Source organism: Euprymna scolopes, chromosome 7 (assembly GCF_053919585.1).
Source record: "Euprymna scolopes isolate OS-2025 chromosome 7, ASM5391958v1, whole genome shotgun sequence".
Lineage (NCBI taxonomy): Eukaryota > Metazoa > Mollusca > Cephalopoda > Sepiida > Sepiolidae > Euprymna > Euprymna scolopes.
Window position 1 is genome coordinate 148,747,548 of NC_136488.1, and position 25,102 is coordinate 148,772,649.

The following is a 25,102-nucleotide window of genomic DNA, read 5'->3' on the forward strand; positions in this document are numbered from 1 at the left end:
CAGGTTGTCATACTTAAGTTTAAAAAAGTAGTTTTGTCAGATTATCATGCTCAAATTTAAAAAAGTATTTTTGTTAATTTGTCATGCTTCAGTTTGAAAAAAATATGTTTTGTCAGTATGCCAGGCTCAAGTTTAAAGAAGTATTTTTGCCAGTTTGTCATGCTCAAGTTTAAAAATGTATTTTTGTCAGTTTGTCATGTTTGAGTTTGAAAAAAGTATGTTTTGTCAGTATGTCAGGCTCAAGTTTAAAACAGTATTTTTTGTCAGTTTATCATGCTCAAGTTTAAAAAAGTATTTTTGTCAGTTTATCTTGCTCAACTTTAAAATGTATTTTTGTTAGTTTTTATGCTTAAGTTTGAAAAAATATTTTTCTCAGATTGTCATGCTCAAGTTTAAAAAGGTATTTTTATCAGATTGCCATGCTAAAGACATTACTTAAATTTGGTTGGTTGGTTGTTTCTAAATGCCAAATCCAAAGTTTTGGAAGAAAAATTTTTTAATAGAATATATTTGTTGTTTTCAAGTCGGAGTCTATTTAACCCATAGTTGGGACCCTAGCAGGTAGTACCACTCCGGGTCAGAGTGAACTTGGGAGCAATGGCAATTAAAGGGTGGCTCCACACTCCCCAAAATAGAAAGTGCTCGGTAAGATGTCCAATGCAGTGTTTTTTGTTTTGCTTTTTATTTTGTGTGAGTATTAACACTAGACAGAAGAAAAAAAACAAAAACAAAACAAACAAAACCTAAAAACACTTATTAAAATTACCAATGATAAATCTTTTTTTTTTTTTTATTGTGTTGCTATTTTATTTTTTTAATTTTTTTAATTTTTCAGTACTTAAATATGATTGGAAAATTTGCCATGAGAGCTCAACTTCCAATGGCCATCAAGCACCCACAAGATATTATTTCTGCAGTTTGGTATGGTATTCATGCCATCAACTTGTACTACAAAGATCCAGTAAAGGAAGAAAAGAGATGGTCTATTAAACTATCAGGAAACATTACAAGTGGAGCAGAAGACAAAGTTCTGTTAGTTTTACTCAAATTAAACGATCTTGAACTGAATACCACCGTTCGTGTCCAAATCATTCCAAGTCTAAGTGACGTAATCGGAAGAGTTACTATTGATCTTAAGACACTCACTGAGGAGGTAAGTTATGATATTTTTTTTATTCAATTAACGGTGGGAGGGGGATCAAAGGCATATAACTAACTATTGTAGATAATAAATTATAAGGCTGCATGTTTGAATCACGTCGGGAGTCACCATTTTTAAAATAGCTAGCAGGGCCACCTAGCAATAAAAAAAAAAAAATAGAAGAGATTAAAATGTGTGTGTAACATCTTTATCTCTATCTTTACTTATTATATATAAAATCTGTGTTTGAGTTAGTTTTCTGTGAACTCCAAAATGGCTGGAACGATATTTTTTTAAAATTTCACACTAATGTAGTTTAGATATCTGGAAGTATTCTTAGATAGGTTTTTGTATCGGAATGCCTCTGATAAGTACCGATAATCGAAGAAGTCTAATTAAAGAAATAACAGTCCAATTTTGACCAAAGTTAACACCTTCATACAGCCTAACATCACAAGTGCATTTAAGAAGTTTTATCATCGTGCAAGCAAAAGTGCCCAGTGTATAAAATCAACAGTGCTGCATTTGAAATGAATGTTTCTGGTTAGAGCACAATTGAACCATGATACTTGACTTTTGCATTTTGAACTTTAATTCAAATCATTATATAAATAAAAATAATTTATGAAATCAACAGTATGTTCTCTACAGTGCAATGTAGACTACAATGTATTGTGGAATAAATCACTGTAGGTAGGCATATGAAGCTTCCTCCCAGTGCTACGCAGTAGGTCCTCAATTAAAGCAGGCAATCAATCGATTTGATTGAGAGTAGGTGATTTCACCGATTTCGATGACAATAAAAGTATTGGAAGTGTAGAACATTCGTTACTTCTTATTCAATCCCGGGCAATGTTGAGTCTCCTTCCTAGTCTTCATGTAAAAATTTCTATCTCTCTACCGCTCACAATCTGTCTTTCTATCTTTCCTCTTCCCTGATTTTACACATCTATCTTCCCCATCTTTTTTTTTTTTTTTTTTACTTCTATCCAGCCCATTCCTCTCTGTGTTAATGCATTGAAAATAATATGAGTCATTCACTGCTTGATATAATAGATAACATTGGATATGGCCGAAAACCCGCCCCCACCCCATTCTAATGATACATAGTCCAGTTGGTCCCCAAAGAATGATTAATTGTTTTTAAATTCAAGATATTAATTATCTGTTATATATTGCATGGATAAAACGTGTCATATATTATACATTAGGTGAGATATTAAAATAGTTATATATGTTACATAGAGAGGTGGGATTTATTGTTCTTATAACTGGATCAGGTATAAATTGTATGTATGTTTTTCTAGCCAGGAGTCATGTTGTATCAGAGAGTTATCACACGGGTATACATTACAGTTCATATATAAGAAGAATAATATAAGCTTCATATCTTTCTTTCTTTAAGAGTTCTTCTTCAGTGCGGAGCTCCATGATGAAACATGAACCGACCACACCATAACCAATCAAGACCTCTATTCTTTCTTCTTTTGTTTTCTACCTAGCCACGCTTCCTGACCGTCTGTTCACTCTCGTGAAAACATTAACAATATTAATTATTCAACATATCTAGGATAACACCGATCAACAGTATACCAACATTGTGGGTGTTTGTTTTGTAGTTTTTTTTACTTTTAACTGGACTTGCAAGCACACACATACGTACACAGCTGTGCTTTATATAATAGACTAGTAGGGCTACCTGGCTTTGGCTTAGGCAAAAATGTAACATATTTCTATTAAAACTTTTATCTCTCTATATCCGTCTCTCCATCTTTCTCTTTCTCTCTTCCCCGTTTTGCCCTCTCCCTCTTCCCCATGCAGCCCAGTCTTCTCTCTGAACACATACACACACATATAACTCTCCTTTATATAATAGATTCCTTGAGTAATAAGTCAGTATTTTCTTTCCAAATTTGTACATAATAAAAACCCTTACGAAACTTGATTGACTTTACTCTCAGAGAACACACACACACACACACACACACACACACACACACACACACACACACACACACACACACACACACACACATTTGGCCTTTGAATAACAGATGGAGTAATTGGTTGTCTACAACCATTATAATTAAAGTCTTAGTTAAGACCAATGGTTCTTCTGATTTCCTGTTTCAAACAGATAGAATATCCCTCCGATTTCTACAAGAAAGAGCATACAACAAAGGGTGCCACGCATCCTGATAAATTCCAGTGTAGGCTGATGATTTGGACAGGACCAGCCTTAGCAAGTCCAATTTCTGATACAGTCTGATTCAAACTAGCAGGTTAGAAAACATGTGTGCGAACCTTCCTTCCAGTGTTTGTGTATCGATACAATTATTTTAAATTCTTAATAATACGAAAAGAAGTCACATTTATTATTTAATTGGAATTCATTATTGAGATGAGTATTATTTATTAATTTTATTTATTGTGGACAATTATCCTCATCTGACGAAGGCCAGAGGAATAGTTGGCCGAAACGTCATGAAACAACTAATAAAAGATGAGGATAATTGTCCGCAATAAATAAAAATTAATAAAAATTAAAGTCACATTTACATACGTAGGTTGTTGCTTGCTAGCATATTCTTTCTTAGTTATGAAATTCACTTTTTTTTTTTTTTTAATTTTTTTTCTTTGAAGATTGTAATGCTGGGTATGGGGCAGTCAAACCAACTGCCAACATTGCCCCGCTTTTTATTGAAACCAACCAAGAGCTCTTTTTAGTATCCTCACCGTTCCTTTAAGTGCAATTGTCTGGATCTCTTTTGCACTTGGTTCACCAGGAATATTAGTTAGGTAGGACTTCAGGTTCTTCTTATGAAATAATATGAACGTTTACATGTCCATAATTATTTAAAAGCTTTATAATTATAGAAAAAAATCGATCAGCATACTTTGTTATATTGCACAGAAAGAGAATGATAAGTCAGAGAAACTGTAGATAACTACGTTTCAAAATAGTGAAACAAAGATGTATTGACAAACACAAAGTGTTGGTTACAAGTCCGTGTTACTGGAATACGCACTTTCTTGTATGTTCTGTGTGCCTTCTTTTATATTTTTGGTTGACCGGAAGTCATATGATATAAGCCACATCAGAACTGGAAAAAAAATCCAAAATGTTGAATAATAATCTTTACAGAAAAAGGTGGGGGAGGGGGAGTGTTATGCATCTTTATGGATTCCATTGTAGACTGATGATTTGGTCAGGACCAAACTTAGTATGTTCAATTCTTGGTGCGGTCTGATTGAAACAAACAGGCGAGTTCGATTAGTCGATAGGCCAATCACTCAATGATAAAGCTTGTCTATTTACATCAAGAGAAACTAGTGCATCAAAACATACGACTAGTAGAAACTTTTTAAGAAGGAATTTGTTTTTTTTTTTTGTTTTTTTTATCGATCAGTCATCATGTACCAAGGCCAACAGCAAGTCGAGGATAAGTGTTAATGAAATGGGTGGATTGTCAGTTTAAAAAGGTGATGTGGTATGAGCCAAGTCGCAACATACTTAGAGTTTAGGAATGGGAACAGGAGATTCTTGGGTTTTTTATTATCATGATCATGATAAAATTTGGATAACTATTTTATTAAGTAGTGGATCAAATACAAGATGTATTGACAAATAGTTACAAGTCTGTGTTATTGGAATACACACTCTCTTGCGTGCTCCATGTGCCTTATTTTATATCTCTGGATGATCAGTAGTTATATGGTACGAGTCACATCAGAACACTTAGTTTGGTTCTTGTTCCTTAGTCAACCAAGCTAAACTTCTTTCTGATTTCGTTCTAACTAGCCTGGGTGCCTGGCGTTGCCCGGGTGTTTGAAAATGTAAAAACAAAAAAAAAAAATTGGTAGTAAGCAGGCAGGCTCGAACCCGCAATGCGAAGACGGAAAAGAAAGTAAAAGAAAATCTGACGTCTTACTCCTACTCCATGACGCGACCGGAAGTGTAAAGTGTTCAAATTAAACGTAGTTAATCAAAAAGATGACTTGCAGAAATGGCGTTGCTTTTAAACCTCCCACAAAGGTCTTTTTTAATGTGGGGGAAAAGTAGCTAGGCCAACAAAGGGGGCACTCTTGCAGTATCCAAATAAATAGTAATTGTCTCAGTATGAAGGGTTTCCCCTACATTTACCAAGGACCAATTAGAGAACAAATACTACCCAGGTGAAGGACAGGCGCTGGCGGTTGCGTTCGAGTTCGATTAGTTTCACTCTATTTATATGGAAAAGACAAACAAACAGCCGACATGATAGGATGGCGGGAATTTTTAAAACTTAATAAAATAAAAGATAGACATGATGTCCGTTTGTGAATCTGAGATTTTATGATCTAGGAAGTATAAGAAAACTTCTCCCGGAATCTAACCAACACAAGAACCCCGATGCAAAAAGCCTTTCGTGGACATACACAAATGCGCGCACCCATTTTGGCTTTTATGTATTAGACTAGCGGGAGTGCTCGGCATTGTCCGGGTGGTTGTAGGTGTGTGTGTTGCGGGTGGGGGTAAAAAGAAAGGTTTTGGTAAGTAGGTAGGATCGAACCCGGAACGTTGAGGCAAAGATGGAAAAGAAAGTGTGAAAAAAACGTGACAACTTACCACTCACCCATGAAGGGAGAGTCCATCCATAGCCCTTGAGCCCTATAACTTTTATAGATGTTTTTTTAGCGAGGAGTTCTTTTTACAGGGTGAGGGTGTTGGTCCAACGCCCAACCTTCCCGGAAGGTACATACAGCACTTAACCTCCCCAAATGGTCACCCATCTGGTACTGGCCAGGCTGAACGTTGCTTAACTTCAGCGATCTGGTGAGAACCGGTGTGTCAACGTGATTGTGCCGTACATGAAGGGAGAGTAACTAAACATTAAAAAGATACATTGACAGGTGCACGATTGTAATGATCACGCCATAGAAGAACATTTACTGCGAGGCAGTTTTTCTGGTTTTGTTTCCCAACTTTTTGTTTTGCCAAAATGTTGGAGGAGGGGGGAAACCAGCTTCCCATAAAGAGGAGAGTGTCCATATGAATAGCAATTGTCTGACATAAGGAGTTTCCCCCACATTGATCAAACGCCCATTGCTTTCTGGACGTTCCCGGCACGAAGGCCGGGAACCGCACCTTCACTTCAGATCAGTTTCGCTTTTATATGAAAAAGCTGAATGAACGCATGAGAAGCCGAAATAGCAAGAATTTTGTAGAACTCGACATAAATAAATCTAGATGCGATGTGCGTTCGCAAATCGTACATATTATGATCTTGGGGGTATATAAAGAGTTCTAAGAAATAGTACCATCCCCCCTTCCTCCCCGAGAAGCCCTAACCCTAACCCCCACCCTTGAGAAGCCCGGCGAAAAAAGCCTTTCTTGGACATACAAAAATGCGCGCCCCACTTTTGCCTTTTATATATATAGATGATCATCACTCTCAACAGCCTTACATCCAAACAATTTTACATTAATGTGTGTCCCAGATATCGAACCTATGGACATTTATTGTTCCTGATATTCATAAACGAATTGGGTCTGAAATGGATATATTTACTAATGACACCATGTTCTATACCAGACATGTGGAAAAACCCAGTGTACTCATATCAATGGCTAAAACCTTAGAGAATGCAGTCCAGTCTGTAGTGGAATGGAGACGTAAATGGATGGTAACATATAATGCTACGAAGACAAAGCTTCGTTCTTTCCACAATTACTAAGAACTTTTCCAGCCAACGATAGCATGGGGAATAACACTCTAGCATAGAGTTCATCATTCAAACTCCTCGACTCGTCATTCACAGAACAAAGACATAGAAGATATTGCCAATGCTGCTGTAAAAATAGTGAGCTCCCTCTACCGCACTAAGGAATCACACCTGATAGTATCCTATATCTCTACAAAGCCACCATTTGCCCATGCATTGAGTATTGTTGCCCTATATAGGAAAACACTTACATGAAAATTGCTGCATCAGTCACTAATCTTTCTCTCTCTCTCTCTCTCTCTCTCTCTCTCTCTCTCTCTCTCTCTCTCTCTCTTTATCTCCAGTCTAATAGGTCCCAGCCCCTGTCCCATCACCACAATGTTGCATCCTTGTACTTGTTCTACAAGTACGTAGCTGCAATGTGCTCTGACAAACTTGTTCTCCCCCTTGACGTAAATATCTCCAACTAATCTGACAGGCAGCAAAATCCCACCTCTTTGCTGTAAAGGTTCCCTGATGCTGGAAATCCTTCTACTATAATAATTTGTTCCCCCCCCTCTCGAACTGCTAGATTCCCTGTTTCCTATTTCACCAACAGTACTAACATGTGGAAAATTAGAACAAACATCTTGCTGCTAATTTTCCTATGTAGAAAGTCCTTATAAACATAGTCCCTACTTACTAAATTTTAGATATAGGTTCCTTGGACATGGACCTTACTTAATAACTCAATTTGAACTGAAAACAATAAATTTTAAGGGGTCATAATAGGGGTCAAAGTTTAAAAAATTGATCGTTTTTGTTTATTATTGTTTTTTTTTCTCAGCATACACCTCCAAACACCCGGGCAACGCCGGGCACCCATGCTAGTATATCTATAAAAGTGAATGTGTGTGTGTGTGTGTGTGTGTGTGTGTGTGTGTGTGTGTGTGTGTGTGTGTATACATTTCCCTATGCAATAACTCCCTACCTATTCAGCCGAATAGCATAATGATTAGAAGCACTGACTGTCATTCGGGCAGTCGAGTTTTGATCCTGGCTTGAGGTAGTTGCTTGTCTAGTTGCACTGATGAACTGTGATACAGTGAAACAGTATTGTATGCAGATGACTATATATATATATATATATATATATATATATATATGTTGACCATCTTACATTTTCTTTAATTACGTTGACATTCACAATTGGCAGCAACTGTTTTGTAGCACAAAATCATTCATTTAATTATTATATCAATCAATCAGAAAAAATAACAACTATCAATCCATTCAAAGAAAATAAAATGCATTCGGGCATGACCAAAAAAATTGGAATAGAAGTTGCAATTAAAATAAAAGGTAATTGCAATTTCTCTTCCATTCATATATATATCTTATCTATGTATGTATGTATGTATGTATGTATGTATGTATCTATCTCTATATATATCTATAAAAGTGAACGTGTCTGTCTGTGTGTGTGTGTGTGTGTGTGTGTGTGTGTGTGTGTGTGTGTGTGTGTGTGTGTGTGTGTGAGTACATTTCCCTATGCAATAACTCTGACAATTTTAATTCTACAGACTTGAAATTTGATGTGATCTGTTTTCAGCCAGAAATTTGGCTGTTGAGGGGTCAAAGTTCAACAATTTGACCTTTGAGAACTTTACCAAACTCCTCTGACAATTTGGGGTATAAACATTTGAATTTTTAGATATAGGTTCCTTGGACATGGATCTAACTTAATAACTTGATTTGAGCCCAAAACAATAAATTTTAAGGTCATAATAGGGGTCAAAGTTAAAAAAATTGACCGCTTTTTTTTTTTTTGCTCAACATACACCTCCAAATACACGGGCAACGCTGGGCACCCATGCTAGTATATCTATAAAAGTGAAAGTGTCTGTCTGTCTGTCTGTGTATATGTGTGGGTACATTTCCCTACTACATAACTCTGTCAACTTTAGTCTACAGACTCGAAATTTGATATACAGGGTACTGAGATTTGGGAAAATCTATGTGATCGGTTTTCGGCCAGAAATTTTGCGATTAAGGGGTGAAAGTTCAACGATTTGACCTTTGAGAACTCTACCAAACTCTTCTGACAATTTTAGGTCTAAACACTTGAAATTTTAGATATAGGTTCCTTGGATATGGATCTAACTTAATAACTTGATTTGAGCCCTAAACAATAAATTTTAAGGGGTCATAATAGGGATCAAAGTTAAAAAAATTGATCACTTTTTTTTTTTTTTGCTCAACATACATCTCCAAATACCCGGGCAACGCCGGGCACCCATGCTAGTATATCTATAAAAGTGAACGTGTCTGTGTATCTGTGTGTCTGTGTGTCTGTCTGTCTGTACATTTCCCTACGCATTAACTCTGTCAATTTTTAGTCTACCGACTCGAAATTTGATATACAGGGTACTGAGATTTGGGAAAATCGATGTGATCGGTTTTTGACCAGACATTTGACAGTTAAGGAGTTAAAGTTCAACGATTTGACCTTTGAAAACTCTAGTAAACTCCTCCGAAAATGTTGGGTCTACACACTTGAAATTTTAGATATAGGTTCCTTGGATATGGATCTAAATAACTTGATTTGAGCCCAAAACAATAAATTTTAAGGGGTCATAATAGGGGTCAAAGTTGAAAAAAATTTACCGTTTTTTTTTTTTTTTTTTTTTTTTTGCTCAACATACACCTCCAAACACCCAGGCAATCCCGGGCACCCATTCTAGTATATATATATATATTAAATCCGATCTCGCATTTTGCTAATTCCTACCCTCTGATGAGAAGGAAAGTATTTCTTCGAAACTCCGCAGATTAAGGACTATCCACTTATCAAGTGTTTCCTTTTCAGATTAAATATGTTTTTAACTCTTTTTCAAAGTGTCTTTTAACGTGTTTTATTAACTGTTTGTTCGTATATATATATATATATATATATATATATATATATATATATATATATATATATATATATGTATATATATATGTATATATCTGTATATATGTATATATATATATATGTATATATATATGCATATATATATGTATATATATATGCATATATATATGTATATATATGTATATATATGCATATATATATGTATATATATATGCATATATATATGTATATATATATATATGTACATATGTATGTATATGTATATATCTGTATATATATATATATGTATATATGTATATATATATTTATGTATATATGTATATATGTATATATATATGTATATATGTATATATATATATATATATGTATATATAATTATATGTATATATATATATATATATATATATATATATATATATATATATATATATATATATATATTGCAAGGAGCTTTCACCGTCCTCCCACATGCAATGCATGATATTCCCAAATGGTTACCTATCTTGTTCTAGCCAGGCTCAGTGTTGCTTAATCTCGGTGATCTAAAGAGCTATTATCCTTTTCTATAATATCATATAACAGTGTCATTTTGTTATTATCTGAATCTATTGTTCTTTCTTTTTTTTATTTTCTTTCTTTCTTTGTTTTATTTTCAGAACACAATTTCTGGTGAAATCATCATTCCCAAACGTAAGCCACTCGAAGCAAAATGCCTTTTCACAAAGGAATATCAAAACATGACTCGCAGGTTGATGTCTAAGATTGATAACGAGCAACCATGCTTGCTCAGAAGCCAAGTTGAAACCATCGCTCCCAAATACGCCCGTATTTGGAATAAGCTGATCAGTCTTGGTCTTTTAAATTTCGATGTAAATGATCAGAACATTGTTGCTGAATTGAGACCAGAATCAGTATTTGAATCTCCTAGATCCAAATACGTTGCGATGTTATTCAAGCTTGTCAACGTCAGCAAACTGATTAAGAGTCTTAACGAAGCTGCTTACGACCCTGTTTCTGTGGACGATAAAACAGTAGCTGATGTTGGTGTAGCCATGCTCGAATCTCACAATGAACTGATCATACTCATCGATGACCACTTGAAACTGAAAGTTACCGATGACCTACGTAATGAGACATACACTTACGGTATGTTATATGAAATGTTGTCTATCCATCTGACCAGCATCAAGATCTTCTTGGGAGTCCTTTACAAAATCTCTGCAGTACACCACCTGCAACCTGTACTCAAGGTGAAAAATTTAGAGATCTTAAACAAATACAGATTGCTTGTAGAGAAATTCAACAAAGATATCGATCCTTTAATTTTAAAGAAGGTCGAAACTGGAACCGAGAAAAGTTTCTTGCTCAAGATCCAAGAAATCGAAAAGTCTTTGATGAATTCCATGAAATCAGAGTTGGTCATAAAGCAAGCAGACGAACTGCTTTCACTCATCCCTTCCATTTTTGACCCAGAGAGTTATATCACAGAAATACTTTTCTTGCGTGCTCATCATGTTGTCTCTGGTAACAATGCCTTCGACCCCTCTCGTGACAGCGTATATGAGTTCTGGCAGCTGAGACAGGATATTATCATGTACTACTCCCTTAAACACGAGATTGTAGATATTTTGCCCTGCAAAGGAAAATCTCACAAATTCTTGTGCAATATGCTTAGCCTGATCTCCGAAGAATTCTACCTCTTCCATACCGCAGCCACCTATAAGAGATTCGCTGTCAGATTCTTCAACACAAAAAAATCAGACTATATGCATATCAATAAACTGCTCGACAAATTCGATAACTTGCTTGGCCTCACCAAAGCCTTATCTTCTACCCTCAAGTTTGTAACAGCCGGAGAAAAGTTACACTCTAACAAAGCCATGCCTACTGTTCGTAGCTGGTACCGTCTGACCACAGGACTTGAATGGTCAGTGAAATTGCTTGATGAATACCGTTCCATTTGGAACAACATTAAGAGCTATGGTATGATAGAAAGAGCAAACGCAGTCGACGCCATGAAGAACAGAATTGTCACCTTGTGGAACAATCTGAAGATCAAAAAATCCTGCAAGAGTGAAACAGTCCCAGTTCCACATATGCCCAGACCTATGCCCGTTAGAGAGTGTGAACTTCCAGAATCAATGTCAGCAGTACTTAGAATCTCGCTTAACGGAAACATTTCGATGTTAATTACAGTAAGTATACATTTATTATTATAATTATGATTATTATTAGTAGCAGTAGTAGTAGTAGTGTACTAGTATTTTACTATTATTTTTTAATTATTATTTGAATCATTACTATTTTATTATTATTACTATTATTATTATTTTCTAAATATTATCATTATTATTTTTATTATATTACTATTATTATCATTTTATTACAATTATTTTTCTTGTTTCTTCTTTTAAAATTATCATCGTTTTATTATTTCATTATTATTATTATTATTATTATTATTAATAATAATAATGATAATAATAATAATAATAATAATAATAATAATAATAATAATATTGTTATTGTTATTATTATATAATTAATATAATTTTAAATATTACTAGCAAAAGTACCCGTCGTTGACTGGGTTCAAAAACAGCCTACAGGAAATGGACTCTGATTTATGAAAGTATGATAGGTTATGAAAAAGAAGGGTTGTAAAGAGATAGCTTCGAATTTGGGGATATCAAAGCCAAAGCAAAATATGATGAAAGTAAAAATAAAATAGATAAACCCCATAATTTATTATACCATACCTGTTCACACTGAAACATTTATTACAATATTCTCTGGATCTATATTAAAAAAACCTTGTTAAACTTTGTGACATATTTCCATTCTATGGAGGTCAGGCGCGAACGAACACCCCATAATTTTATTATACCATATTTCTTCAAACAGAAACATAATTATCAAAGTATACTTATGCAGATAGATATGAAAAGTCTTTATTAAAGTTTGTGCCTATTTCCATTCTATGGAGGCCAGGCACGAACGCAAACACCACAATTTTATTATACCATCCCTATTTAAGTTAAAACATACTTATCAAAGTATTCTTATGTACATCTATATCAAAAATACTTGTAACCGTTTTTTTTTTAATTTTTTATTTCCATACTTTGTGGACCAGGCGCATACGCAGACTCCACAATTTTAATGAATCATCATTATGCCAGATCAAACATACCCATTCCTGTGTCTCGATACATCGTCTATCATTATATGTGATCAGTTTTCTATAATAGTCAACCATATAGGAGCCTATTCGTGACCAGACACATACACACAGACGTTCAGCTTTATATTATAGATTATGCATGTGTTGGTCAGTGGCATAATTTTGACAGTTATCGCCTCTCCTATATTACTATATGTAATAATTTGATTGTAGAAATTCCCCTCTGGACAAAACTGATCTACCTCTGCATTCCATGTTTAAAAAGGATGTATCCTCTATTGTATTAGACCTTACCAAATAGTTAATTGTAGGCATAGACCGATTCATACCATCCAAAAAGTTCCAACAAAAACCTAACAGCCAGCCATGGTTCTCCCCAGAATGTGCCGCTGCCATTGCGCACAGAAATCACTTTTTCCATAGCTACCAACGTAATAGATGTACTGAGACTAAAGCTGCTTTCAGGACTGCCAACAACCACTGTAAAAGAGTAATAAAAAATGCAAGAGAGCTACATGCTCAGTCCGTCAAATCCAAAGTAGCTGAGCAGCGGCTTGGTTCCCACCAGTTTAGGCAAATAGCAAACAGGATCCTGAACAGAAGCGTGCGTTCCATCCCCACCATCATCAATGGATCTGAGGTCATCTCATCAGCATCAGACAAGGCCAAACTATTTGCCAAGAACTTTGCAGCTAACTCTACCCTCTGCGACGAAGGGCATCAACTCCCCATATTTCCTCCTACAACAGACAACACCTTATCCAACATACAAATATCTGTGCACCAGGTCGCCAAACTAATCAAGAACTTTGATTCCAGTAAAGCAACTGGCCCAGACGGCATTCCAATTATAGTGTTGAAAAAGCTTCGACCAGAACTTGCCCCCATACTTACAAAACTGTTTAAGCGTTGCCTTACGGAGAAGTGCTTTCCAACACCCTGGAAAACCTCATCAGTATGCCCTGTATTTAAGAACTCAGGTGATGAATCATCCCCCTCTCAGTACAGACCAATAAGTCTCTTATGTGTCATGAGTAAGTTACTGGAATCCATATTAAATAAAGAAGTAGTCAACCACCTCAGCAGAAATAACCTCCTTAGTGACATGCAATATGGTTTCCGTTCTGCTAGATCTACAGCAGATATGCTAACAGTTATATCTCATAGGATTAGCAAATCTTTCGACAAAGGCTTCCTTTCTAGGGCAATTGCTCTTGACATATCAAAGGCCGTCGATAAGGTTTGGCATAATGGCCTACTTCACAAGATTTCCAGCTACGGTATAACTGGAAATGTTTTCTCAATAATTAACTCATTTCTCTCTGATAGGCTCATAAGAGTAGTGGTTGATGGGCAGAAATCAGAGGCCCACAGTATTAATGCTGGAGTCCTTCAGGGGTCCATCCTGGGCCCAACTCTCTTCCTGATCTACGTCAATAATCTCCCAAAACACATACTTAATTCATTCATTGACATCTATGCTGATGACACGACCATCTACGGCAACACATCAAAGGCGTAAATAACAAAGCTCTCTCTGATTCCCTCTCCTCTGATCTTGGGCATGTCGTTCAGTGGGGGAAGAGATGGCTGGCTACTTTTAATGCATCTAAAACCAAGCTCCTAACTTTACATCATCAACGCTCTGTTCCTCATCTAGCATCAATTGAAATGGATGGCTCTCGTCTGGGTGAGGCCCCGTGTTTTGACAAGCTTCTGGGTTTGACCTTTACTCCTGATCTGAAATGGAACACGTACATCAAGTCTGTTGCCAAGGTCGCTGGAAAGATGGTGGGATCCTTCTACCGCTCCAGAAGATATCTCACTACTGATGCAATTCTCTATCTCTATAAAAGCCAAGTACATCCAAAGATGGAGTACTGCTGCCACATCTGGGCTGGAGCTTCAAAAAACAGCCTATCCTGCTTTGACAAAGTACAAAATAGACTTTGTGGCTTAGTGGGGGATGCTCTCTTCTCTTCCCTGCAACCTCTCTCCCACAGAAGAGACGTTGTGAGCCTGTCTTTGTTTTATCGTTATTTCCATGGCAAGTGCTCGTCCGAGCTCCAATCTCTGGTCCCCCCTCTCGCCAATCCTTCATGATAAACACCCGTCTAGCTAAAACCACTGTCAGTAATTTCCCCCACTCTTTATCTGTGCCTAAATCAAAACGTAGATTCCATGAACATAGCTTTTTTCTGAGAAGTGCACGCTTGTGGAATTCTCTTCCGTTTGCCTGTTTTCCACCTGACTACAACTTGGACGTCTACAAGTCCAACATAAACAAATTCCTCATTAATCACCCCCTTAAGTAAGACGCTTTATCAAATCTCCAATACCAACTATTACTACGATATTATCCCATTGATTATTGTACACAAAATAACCTTTATCCCCGAGTGGCTTACGGGCCTTGATAAGTGGTGACCCCATGTTAAAAAAAAAACAAAACTATGGTAGGTTTGCAATAACATTTTTTTTTTTTTTTACATAGGTATCACCACATTATCAAGGCCAAGAGGCCACTCAAGGATAAGGGTTAAAGAGTGTACAGTAGAAATTGGACAATATAGTAATCATTAGTAATGAAAATTTGGTAAATTTGATAACTTATATGGAACGGCTCATCAAGAACGTTAGACTTGAGCACAACCATATTGTAGTCAGCCGGAAAGCAGGAAAACGGAAGACAATTCCACAGGCGTGCAGTTCTAAGAAAGAAGCTTTGTTCATGGAATCTACGTTTAGGTTTAGGCACAGATAAAGAGTGGGGGGAATTATTGATAGTGTTTACAGCTAGACGAGTGTTTCTTGTGAAAGTTTGGCGAGGGGGGACCATAGATTGAAGCTCAACACTTTCCATGAAAATAACGATACATCAGAGACAAACTCGCAACATCTCTTCTGTGAGATAGAGGTTGCAGGGAAGAGAAAAGGACATCTACGAGATTACGAAGTCTATTTTGAACTCTATCAAGGCAGGACAAGTCCTTTCTAGCAGCTCCTGTCCAGATGTGGCAACAGTATTCCATCCTTGGACGTACCTGGCTCTTATATAGATAGAGAATAGCATCAGCAGTGAGATATCTACCGGATCAATAGAAAGATCCCACCATTTTTCCAGCGGCCTTGGCAACAGATTTGATGTACGTGTTTCATTTAAGATCAGGAGTAATGGTCAAGCCCAGAAGCTTGTCAAAACTTGAGGCCTCCTGAAGACGAGAGCCATTCATTTCAATTGATGCCAGATGTGGATCAGAATGTTGATGATGTAAAGAGAGAAGCTTGGTTTTAGATGCATTAAAAGTAACCAGCCACTCCTTTCCCCATTGTACTACGTGCTCAAGATCAGTGGAGAGAGAATTGGAGAGAATTTGGTCGTTTACTGTCTTAGATGTGCTACCATAAATGGTAGTGTCGTCAGCATAAATGTCTACAAATGATGTAAGGATGTGATTTGGAAGATCATTAATGTAGATCAGGAAAAGAGTTGGGCCCAGGATGGACCCCTGAGGGACACCGGCATTAATACTGTGAGCTTCTGATTTTTGCCCCTCAACTACTATTCTTATGAACCTATCAGAAAGAAATGATTTAATAATTGAGAAGACATTTCCAGCTATACCATAGCTAGAGATCTTGTGAAGTAAACCTTTATGCCATACCCTATCAAAGGCCTTTGATATGTCAAGAGCAATTGCCCTAGAAAGGTTGCCTCCATGGAGAGATTTGCTAATCCTATGAGATATAACTGTAAGCACACCTGCTGTAGATCTAGCAGAACGGAAACCATATTGAGTGTCACTAAGAAGGTTATTTTTGTTGAGATGGTTGATTACTTCTGTATTCAACACAGATTCCAGCAACTTACTCATGACGCACAGGAGACTTATTGGCCTGTACTGAGAGGGGGATGAGCGATCACCTGAATTCTTAAATACAGGGCATACTGATGAAATTTTCCAGGGAGATGGGAAACTATTCTCCTTAAGACAACGTTTAAACAGTTTTGTAAGTATGGGCGCTAGTTCAGGTTGAAGTTTTTTGAGTACTATAATTGGAATACCGTCAGGGCCAGTTGCTTTACTGGAATCAAGGTTTTTGATTAGTTTGGCAACATCACGTACAGATATACGTATATCACATAGCGTGTTTTCTGATAGAGGAGGAAATATTGGGGGTTGACAGCCTTGGCCGCAAAGGGTAGAATTAGCTGCAAAGTTCTTGACAAAGAGTTTGGCTTTGTCTGATGCTGACGAGGTCCATTGATAATAGTTGGGATGGAGCACACGCTTCTGTTCAGGATTCTGTTTGCTATTTGCCAAAACTGGTGGGAACCAAGCCGCTGCTCAGCTACTTTGGACTTAACAGATTGAGCATACAACTCTCTTGCATTCTTTATTACTTTCTTACAATGGTTGCTGGCAGTCCTGAAAGCGGCTTTAGTTTCCATACATCTATTACGTTGGAAGCAGTGGAAAAAGTGATTTCTGTGCGCAATGGCAGTAGCACATTCTGGAGAGAACCATGGCTGGCTGTTAGGTTTTTGCTGAAACTTTTTCGAGGGTATGAAACGGTCTATACCTACAATTAACCATTCCGTCAGATCTGATACTATAGAGGACACATCCTTTTTAAACATGGAATGCAGAGGTAGATCAGATATAAATGTACGGAAGCTATCCCAGTCAGCCTTAGTGTATCGATATACTGTACGATGGAGAGGTACGTCTGGGGACTTATTACATATCATTTTTATCTTAATTGATACAACAGAGTGGTCGGAAGATCCAAGAGGCGACAGAACAGAAACTGAACATAGTTCAGGGCAAGTTGAGAGAAAAAGGTCTAGTAGACTCGCATACTGGCCGCTATTGTCGGGCACACGGGTGGGTTCCTGAACAATCTGAGTGAGGTCATAGGCAATGGAGAAATCATGACAGAACCTCCCCTCATCATCGGTCTTGTTTGAGTGGGTCAACCATTCGACATTGTGAACATTAAAGTCTCCACATACGTGAATGTTAGCTGAAGGACAAGCAGATAGGACTTGGTCAATTTTCTCAGATATGCTTTTAAAGATAGTAACTCTGCTGTTGTGGGGGCGATAGAGAGTAAATATAAATGCTGTAGTGTGAGCTAAAGCAACCCGGAAGCACATATAGGGTAAGTTAGGATCTTCCCTGGAGATGTCCCTACCACATGGAAAGCTATCTTTAATATAGACACATATTCCATGCCCATACAAATTTATTATGTCTAAATTTTTATGTAACTTTTGAACGCCGTTACAGACATATTTATTTGTTAGAATAAAATCCTATCTTACTTCCTACGAGCGACCATTATAACTATATTAACTGACACCCTTATTAACTGGATTAAACAATAAGACACCTGCAACTACTATTGCACTTCACTATTCAAAAATAATGATTTCTCCCAATAACATTCCGCCTATTCTCATATCATCGCTTTTCCTTTACTTTACAGACTGATGTTTACAAAAATTAACCATAACATTTACTTAAAAGTTGCACATGCCATGACGCATTATTTTGGTTAACATTATTTACACATTAACGTTCTATTAAATTGAACACGTACTTTGTGACCATCATTGAGAAAAATATTGTGACAATATTTTTCTCAGTGATGGTCACAAAGTATGTGTTCAATTCAGTATAACGTTATAATGGAAAACTGATTCCGACCATAAAATCATAATAAATTTTTTTGTTTTTTTACAATTTTACTTTTTTCTTATCTGAAAGTTAAGTTTGTTATCGATGAGATTAACATGAAAAAGAAAAAAATGTAAACTGTGGAATTTACGAGGGGGGGGGGGTCATTTTCATAAACGTCCGCCGAATCTCTTGATAAAAGAGAGTTGTAGTAGCGCCCTACATCAAAGTAGCACCGTGTCTAGATTGAGGTGATTAGACAAAAAAAAAAAAAAAAAATAGATAATAATAATAATAATAATAATAATAATAATAATAATAATAATATATATATATATATATATATATATATATATATATATATATATATATATATATATATATATATTATTTTTCACTTTCCAAATCATAAACACTATTTTTTTTTATATATAAAACACGTTTTCACACTCCAAGCCTGAATTACGTTCAGATAAATCATTTTCATTAATTTTCATTCTGTTTGTATTTGACTACATTTACGCCAGTTTTATTTTTACTTCCTTTGTCTGTCAAATAATTTACACTGCTAAAGTACAATTTTCCCCTTTATTACATAGCCTACGGATATAATTATTTGTTATGCATGAATTTTTTTTTTACTATAGTTGTTTTTTGTTTAGTTCTCTTTTCAGGACTCCTTTTTCACACCGCTCAGAAATTAACTTTTATTTTTTTAGGTACTTTTTTACCTTAGCACCAACTACACTGTTTCCTTTAAACTGAGAACTTCTATAGGTTTTAGACTATGCTGAATAAGACAATCTATTTTAACTTTGGCAGAAACAAGTAGTTTTCGAGATATAATGACATGCATTATGCACTGTAATTCACTGTTCTTTGCATGCGCATTAAAAATGCGTACTTCTCTCTGCACGACACTGCCACCCACCCCAATTTTTTTTTAGTTTATAGTCTTTGCCAGTGGGTATTCTGACAACATATATCAAGGTGTAACTTGGTGCAAATACTTGGACAGTACCTCCCCCCCCTCATAAAATGGAGTTTCTATTCCAAAAGCCGTTCTTACCATAGCGAGGTTCATTGTGTCTATTTCATATGATGTTTTTAACTTGATGAGGCTAGGGGTGTCTATTCCGAAACTTGTTTTTAACATTAGGACGTTGGGGATTGGCCACTAACAACAACCGTAGTTTAATTTTTACAAGGATGGGGCATGCTTCCACAGGGCAACACTGGTTAACGGGTCCTAATAGTTTTTAATAAATTCCTCAAATAGACATATCTCAAAATATAAACAATAAAATAGTCACAATTTCAATTTCAGAATCAACCCTGAAATTATCACTGCAATCACAATTGTATTCCAAGCCAATTATTTATATATATATATGCCACATACAAATTTATTATGTCTAAATTTTTATGTAACTTTTGAACGCCGTTACAGACACATTTATTTCTTAGAATAAAATCCTATCTTACTTCCTACGAGTGACATAATCACGATTGCCAAGGTCTATATATATATATATATATATATATATATATATATATATATATATATGATGAAAATAATGGAAATAGTATTTATTTCTCTCTCTTTATATATATATACATACATATATATATATATATATACATATATATATACACATACATATATATACACACATGTATATACACATATATATACATACATATATACACACATATATATATACACACATATATATACACACATATATACATATGTATATATATTATATATATATATATATATATAGAGAGAGAGAGAGAGAAAGAGAGAGAGAGAGAGAAATAAAAAGGAACAAACCGTATTATGTGTTCATCAACGTTTCGTCTTTATTTCGAGACTTCCTTTGGATGAAATAAAGACGAAACGTTGATGAACACATAATACGGTTTGTTCCTTTTTTTTCTCTATTTTGTCGGAATACTATTTTCATTATTTTCATTATATATATATATATATATATATATATATATATATATATATATATATATATATATATATATATATATATATATATATATATATATATATATATATATATATATATATATATATATATATATATATATATATATATATATATATATAGCATAATCAAGTTGACACACCGGTTCCCGTCAGATCACCGAAGTTAAGCAACGTTGAGCCTGGTCATTACTAAAATGGGTGACCAATTTGGGAAGTCCAGGTGCTGTATGTAGGAGGACGTTGACACCTCCCTGCAAAAAAGTTGCAAAAACCTAACGTCGTCATCTCCCCTAATGGGGATATACATGCAACTGGGGACCGCTTGTGAATTTCATACTCCCATGAAACTTCCTCCTTCGGAGGAAGCCGGTTAAACCCTGAATAGGGTTGGTGCTGACTGCACACACACACACACACACACACACACACATATATATATATATATATATATATATATAAACCTATTATTTCTTTTTGTTTTATTTATATATATTTCTACTATTATATAAAAGTCACTTTGTGTGTGTCTGAAAAAGCAGCTAACCAATTTGTCTGTCTACCGTAACAACTGTAATGCTCTGTATTTACTAAGGGTAATATATATATATATATATATATATATATATATATATATATATATATATATATATATATTGTTTGAAGAAAATCAAGACAACAAAGATTGGATTGATAGCAACAAGCAGTGTATTTTCATTGTTCGTTACAATTGTTTCGCGACCATTTGGACAATTTCAAACCTTGTATCGTTTGAAAATATTCACAAGAACGGCCTCTCTTCAGACGTTGAGAAAAACACTTTTTTAATGAACAATATGGAATCCATTTCACTTTTAAGGAAAACTATGTGATATAAAATTTACCTACATTTCTTCCTTCAGTGGTTTTTCCGTTTATATATGTCGGGGGGGGGGGGTAAAGGAATAAGAATAAGATCGATTCTTAATGAGGAAACTTATCGGGATAATGCGAAGCTCAATAAATTGCTTTTGAGCTTATATAGAGTATCAATAAAATAAGATAACGACAATATAAAAATATATACTATATTGACCAATTTCTACTGTACACTCTTTAACCCTTATCCTTGAGTGGCCTCTGGGCCTTGATAATGTGGTGATGCCTTTGTAAAAAAAAAAAAAAAAAAAAAAAAAAAAAATATACTGATGTATATATTTTTATTCGTTCATTCAATGAGGATGATACATCAATTAGGGATTTAGGATGAGTAAAACTCTTATCCTACACCCCTAATTAATGTATTATCTTTATTGAATAAACAAATGAATCTATATACATCAGTATATATTTTTATATTGTCGTTTTCTTATTTTATTGACACTCTATCTCTCTTTCTCTCTCTCTCTCTCTCTCTCTCTCTCTCTCTCTCTATATATATATATATATATATATATATATATATAAATTACCATTTTATCTGCTTAGTTACACGTGTTTCGATTACCGAATCGTATCAATTATCCAATAATTTCATCAGACTTTACAGAAATAATTATTATGTAAAGCCTAATGAAATTATCAGATTGTTGATACGATTCAGTAATTGAAACATATGTAACTAAGCAAATAAAGCGGTAATGAAAAAATCTATATATTTGCTCTGCAATAGTATTGAGCACTCTCTTCAGGTTTTTACTAATTACCATTTTTGCTAAATATATATGTATATAAATTTATTTGGTACATTAATTTAAAAAAAATTTAATTACTGAATTAACGGTTTCATTTGAGAAAATTTGGACTTGGCACAGCAGTATAAGTTGGAAAAATATGAAGATCTACAAACACAATGTACCAGACATTATATCATATTTCCTGTCATAGTAAGATGTCGAGATTTTATTGCCAACCACATTCTCGAATAATCTTGAGCTTTCTCTATCAGACAATAAAAAATACATAAATAAAATAGAAGACAAGGCTCTATCTGTATCAACAAATCGGCAGAGCGACAAAAATCCAACAAAGTCTGATAGTATCATAAAATATGCCGGGAGCGCTTCGCTTCGAGTTAATGGTAATTATGCTTAAAGTCATCATCTGATGAAGACTTTGCTGAATACATTCGGATTTAGTTTCTAGGTTTACTCACACGCTGTAGATAACCATGAGTCAGTGGGGCCATAATCCAATCCTTACAGTTCTTCTTAGAACTTTTCTGCCATGGCTGATGATCTGTGTCAAAGAGATGGTGTCGTATAAACGCAGCACCTCCTCACATAGTTTAGTCTGTTAGCTGAAGTTGTTTCCTGGGGCATGGTGCTTGGAGCCAACATGTGAGCCCCCCCCCCCCCCTTCGATTCGCCTCAAAGACGAAATATAAAATTGCACTATACAAGTTTATTTGATTGCTATTTTTTAGTCTATCCATTTGTCCCCACTTACATCTATGTAGAATATCACGTTTTTGCAATATAGATTTCTTGTTGATTTTTTTTTTTTTTTAACGATAATACGGTTAATTAGTGTTTTCACTTTAAAGATCTTTTTTCTTAGAAAATCGTCCATATTTTATTTGGACATGAATATTTTATTTATTATCTTCATTTTTATTTTACTTATAAAATGTACGAACACGCGTGTTTCGAGATCCTATCTATGTTGAAGAGAGATAAAATATCGAAACATACATGTTTGTAGATTGCTGTTTCACAAGTAAAATAAAAACGGTTTTGCAATGAATATTTTGAAAAAAAAAAAAAAAAAAAAATTCAGGTACCAGCATTCAAGCATGTATTTTCTTTCTATTTTCATAGATGAAAGCCAAGAAATCTGCTGAACAACTGATCTACGACCATGAACAATTCACAACTGGTTTCCGTGCCGATACTACATACAGATATTTGGAAAAGTCTGGATTAGGAATTGAAAGATCTGTTGAGGAATACAACATCATGTACAACATCAATGTCTTTAAGGAGATTGAGTTTTACACCATTCTTACAGATGTAAGTAAAATATCTTTGACGTAATACTAACAAAATATTATCTGCGTTTCAGGTAGAAATTCATTGTATAATTAGTCATACCCAGACAATCTATATTTCAAAAGACGTTTTTAGCTTATCATAAAAAAAACAACAATAATAATAAAGCATGAAGATCAAAATGAACAAGGGCAATAACTCATTTAAGTGAAGAATTGTCTCCCTTACAACTATCCTGTCCAAACAAACATAGCTTAAGAACTACAGGGTAGAAAGATAAAATTGTTGCTATAGAAAGGACGACATGTTTCCATTTCCGTTTGATGAAAACCGGTTTTCTTTTTTTTTTTTTGCTATAAACCATCTACTAGTTGGCCAGTTGTGTACAAATTCCAAGAGCGATAGGAACCTTATAAAAGTAACACAATGTTCAGTGAGTGAGATTGGAGATGCGCCGCAGTACAACTCATGCTCTCTACCGATCCAAGTTATAGCAACAGGACCAATGTACCAACATGACACGTATATGAACTGATTAAAAATTAAAAATAAACTAAGATGAATGTATAAAATGTAGAACGATTTGTTCAATTCTAACCCATTTTTGACTCTTTTTAAACTATTTTAACCGGCTAAAGACCCGTAAAAGAACCATCCATAAAACATCCAATCATTTGAGGCCACTAGTGCCACTCTGCGACTTTTAGTTTCAGAGGAGATAGAGTTTGAAAATATGGAGACTGATAGATAAACAGACAGACATATTTTATGTATTAGATTTCGTTATAAAGGATAAACTCCTAAACTAATGAACAGATCGTTATAGAATATATATTCTGGATAACACAGCGAGTAACATGGGCACACTATTGTTTTGCAAACGGTACTATTTAGAGAGCTTGTCCACCCAAACTCGTACCTTCTTCCCCCAAAAATGGTTAAAATGAGTTAGATAAAAATTTGATAGAAAAAGGAATTGTTCCACACCAAAATTGTGAGTTATATCAAGTAATATATTTTTAAAGTGCGGATGTGAGTATCAATAATACATATGTGCTTAGTATATATTCTAAGTAACATGATGAGAAATGTGAGCACATTATTATGTTGATAAACTTCACCATATAGAGGGGGGTGCTATGAAACCGTAACGTACCCCCTTTTCCACAAAGGAAGACAAAACATTACAATTTTAAACTAATTCTATATTTATTGCTTGTACCCGTCCTGGGATGAATACTCCACTAGTATTAATATGCTTCTCCTTTTTGTTTTTTGCTATAGAGCTCTCCCATATCAAGTCTAATGAGGGGTCAAAATTCACAAATACTTGTCAGAAGCATCAGATGGATACTTCGTAAATATTGGACAATTGAAGACTGGAAACGGGTTCCTCAACCTAGAGCAAGCTTAATCATCCTCCCACTCGTCAAAATCATCAGCTATATGGATAAAGGAATGGTAACTATATTTCTTTTTTGTTTCTATTTCTCTGTTTTTGTGGCATATTGTCCCATTTT

General features: G+C 35.1%; 1 protein-coding gene and 1 pseudogene across 1 annotated transcript in view; both read left to right on the forward strand.

Annotated features, from left to right (window-relative positions):
- LOC145280048 (uncharacterized) overlaps window positions 1-25,102 on the forward strand; it is a 158,086-nt gene that overhangs the window by 128,760 nt on the left and 4,224 nt on the right. Inside the window, exons 20-23 of the mRNA XM_080131729.1 lie at window positions 836-1,153; window positions 10,400-11,938; window positions 23,412-23,603; window positions 24,867-25,043. Coding sequence (XP_079987855.1) covers window positions 836-1,153; window positions 10,400-11,938; window positions 23,412-23,603; window positions 24,867-25,043 — 2,226 coding nt within the window. The remainder of the gene's footprint in view (window positions 1-835; window positions 1,154-10,399; window positions 11,939-23,411; window positions 23,604-24,866; window positions 25,044-25,102) is intronic.
- LOC145280476 (5S ribosomal RNA) lies at window positions 20,730-20,848 on the forward strand (annotated as a pseudogene).